The 2267-nt window shown below is 41.1% G+C and overlaps 1 protein-coding gene across 1 annotated transcript in view; it reads right to left on the bottom strand.

Moving 5' to 3' along the window:
• The window catches only part of ralgapa2 (Ral GTPase activating protein catalytic subunit alpha 2), a gene marked incomplete at its 3' end in the record, with an annotated part of 79826 nt that overhangs the window by 53712 nt on the left and 23847 nt on the right, over positions 1-2267 (bottom strand). The window contains 3 exon segments of the mRNA XM_014010883.1: positions 656-847; positions 1075-1320; positions 1835-2043. Coding sequence (XP_013866337.1) covers positions 656-847; positions 1075-1320; positions 1835-2043 — 647 coding nt within the window.

Genomic DNA, 2267 nt, shown 5'->3' with positions numbered 1-2267 from the left:
GCTGCAAACTGCTCCAGCGAGAGCTGCAGGTCACGTTCCGATGAAACGAACAGGACCACATCATCCGCAAAAATCAGAGATGCGATCCTAAGGCCACCAAAACGAATCCATGAAAGTAATGAACAGAATCGGTGACAAAGGGCAGCCATGGCGGAATCCAACTCTCACCGGGAACGAGCCCGACTTACTGCCGGCAATGCGGACCAGGCTCTGACACCGGTCGTACAAGGACCTATCAGCCCATATCAGAGTGCCCGGTATCCCATACTCCCCGAGAACCCCCCACAAGGCCCCCCTTGGGACACGGTCGAACGCCTTCTCCAAGTCCACAAAACACATGTAGACTGGTTGGGTGAACTCCCATGCACCCTCTAGGACCCTGCTGAGGGTGTAGAGCTGGTCCAGATACATACTACACTAATAATACAAACCAGATGTTTGTAATGTTACCAAATAAAAATGTGCAACGTAATGTTACAAAACCCTTACTGGGTCTCATTTGCAAGAACTGCATTAATGTACTGTACCGATATGTGATAATGTGTAATAATACACAACTTTTACACAGCTTTTCACAACATTAGCATACCATAACTTGCCATGTATTGCATGTGGCGAGAAAATATGAATCCACCTTATGTCTCCAGTCTCTTACTGTGATTTTTGCTTGTACATGTATGTTGTTTGTCTCTGAGTTGACCCGCTCTGAGCCATCATCCACTTCATCTTCCGGTGTAGTTTTATCAGGCTCTGACATGAAGGTGGGCTTCTCTTGCAGGAGCCACTTTCTGTACACTTTAATCACCTTCCTGGTTGCTGAAGCTTCACAAGATGGCAACAGGAAAGCCTGTGGAACAAGACAATGACTATTAATAAAAACACGTTTAGAACAGTGATGAAGAAGGGACCTTATTGATTAAACAAATGACCACAAGAGGGCGCCACAGTACATTTTAGAGTTGTTTAAATTAAAATTAAAATCTGCATTCATCAAAATTGGTTCATTTTATATTAACACAGTGTGATAAATTTATTTATACAGATGTATTTTGTAACTTGGGAACCATAATGTACCTGGTGGAAGACCTCGTTGACAAAATTGACATTGTCCCTGGTGGACAACAGAATGGAATGCACCATGTCATAAACTTGTTTGTACTCCTCCTCGATGCTACACAAACTGGAATCACTTGGCCGTCGATCAGACAGCGTGCTGCTGTTGGAGTGGCTCTTTTCAGTGTCCCCTGCTGGCCCGATTGTATCCCCATCAGATGTCTTATCTTTCTCCTTCTCCTGGCTGCTACTGCCTGCAGTGACAGTCTGACAAGGAGACAGAGGTAGAGGGCACTGAACAAGCCAATGTTCACCACAGGGGGGACTCCTTAAAATTCAACACCTGGTTAATAGAATTTAATTTCCATTGTTAATCATCATCATCATCATCTGCAATGGTTGTATTAGTCATTACTTAAAAAAGTTTTCACTGGCTGTAAAATAACTTTCATTGCATGTTAATTTCAATTTTCTTTTTCATGTTTTATTTTTTACAAAAACTAATCAAGCATCAAGCAAAACTTAACTGCAATCATAGGTCATTGAGCTAATTTACTGTTGAATAATTTGGTATTTTTACATTGTAGATGTGTTTAACTGCAGTCTATGAGAGACGTCTCTTACTTTGAATGTCACAAATAAAAAAATAGATAAAACGTTTATTCCCATTGTCTTCACTAGGAAGAAAGTTTAAACCTATAGTAAAAAAAACATCCCAATAGCAGTCCTCAATTCTTTATGACAAAATAAGAAATCAACACAGAAGTGCTATTGTGTTTACCTGGATGAGTTTGGGAATGACCTCTGTGCCGTTTCTGGCGCTCTGCGCCGCAGCAGCACTGCTGACGTACTTCTTCTCCAGGAAGAAAGTGACCAGCCAGGTGATGAAGGCTACTCTGGGTGCCAGGTACTGGTCCCTCGTGCAGAAAGTGCTCTCATTGTTCCGCGTTACTGGTACATACAAGGGTTTTGGTCTGTGATGGGGAAGCTCTAGAGAATGAGGAGTAGAGGAAAAGGACAAACAGTGGAGAAAAAAAAAACAGCGCCAGACAAAAAGAAGGATGTGTCTTAAATTAGATCCGTAATTACTAGGACATTATTATGTTTTAAAATTAGGCTTTTTGTTATTTTCTTTTAAGTCAATAACTTGTCATGTTTAAAAAACCATTGTTCTTAATGTTTACACAAGCATCAACAACAAAATTATTATTATT

The sequence above is a fragment of the Austrofundulus limnaeus genome, unplaced genomic scaffold (assembly GCF_001266775.1).
Source record: "Austrofundulus limnaeus strain Quisiro unplaced genomic scaffold, Austrofundulus_limnaeus-1.0 Scaffold2, whole genome shotgun sequence".
In the NCBI taxonomy this organism is placed as follows: domain Eukaryota; kingdom Metazoa; phylum Chordata; class Actinopteri; order Cyprinodontiformes; family Rivulidae; genus Austrofundulus; species Austrofundulus limnaeus.
The sequence above is the reverse complement of the archived record's forward strand: the minus strand, read 5'-3'. Positions and strand labels throughout refer to the sequence as shown.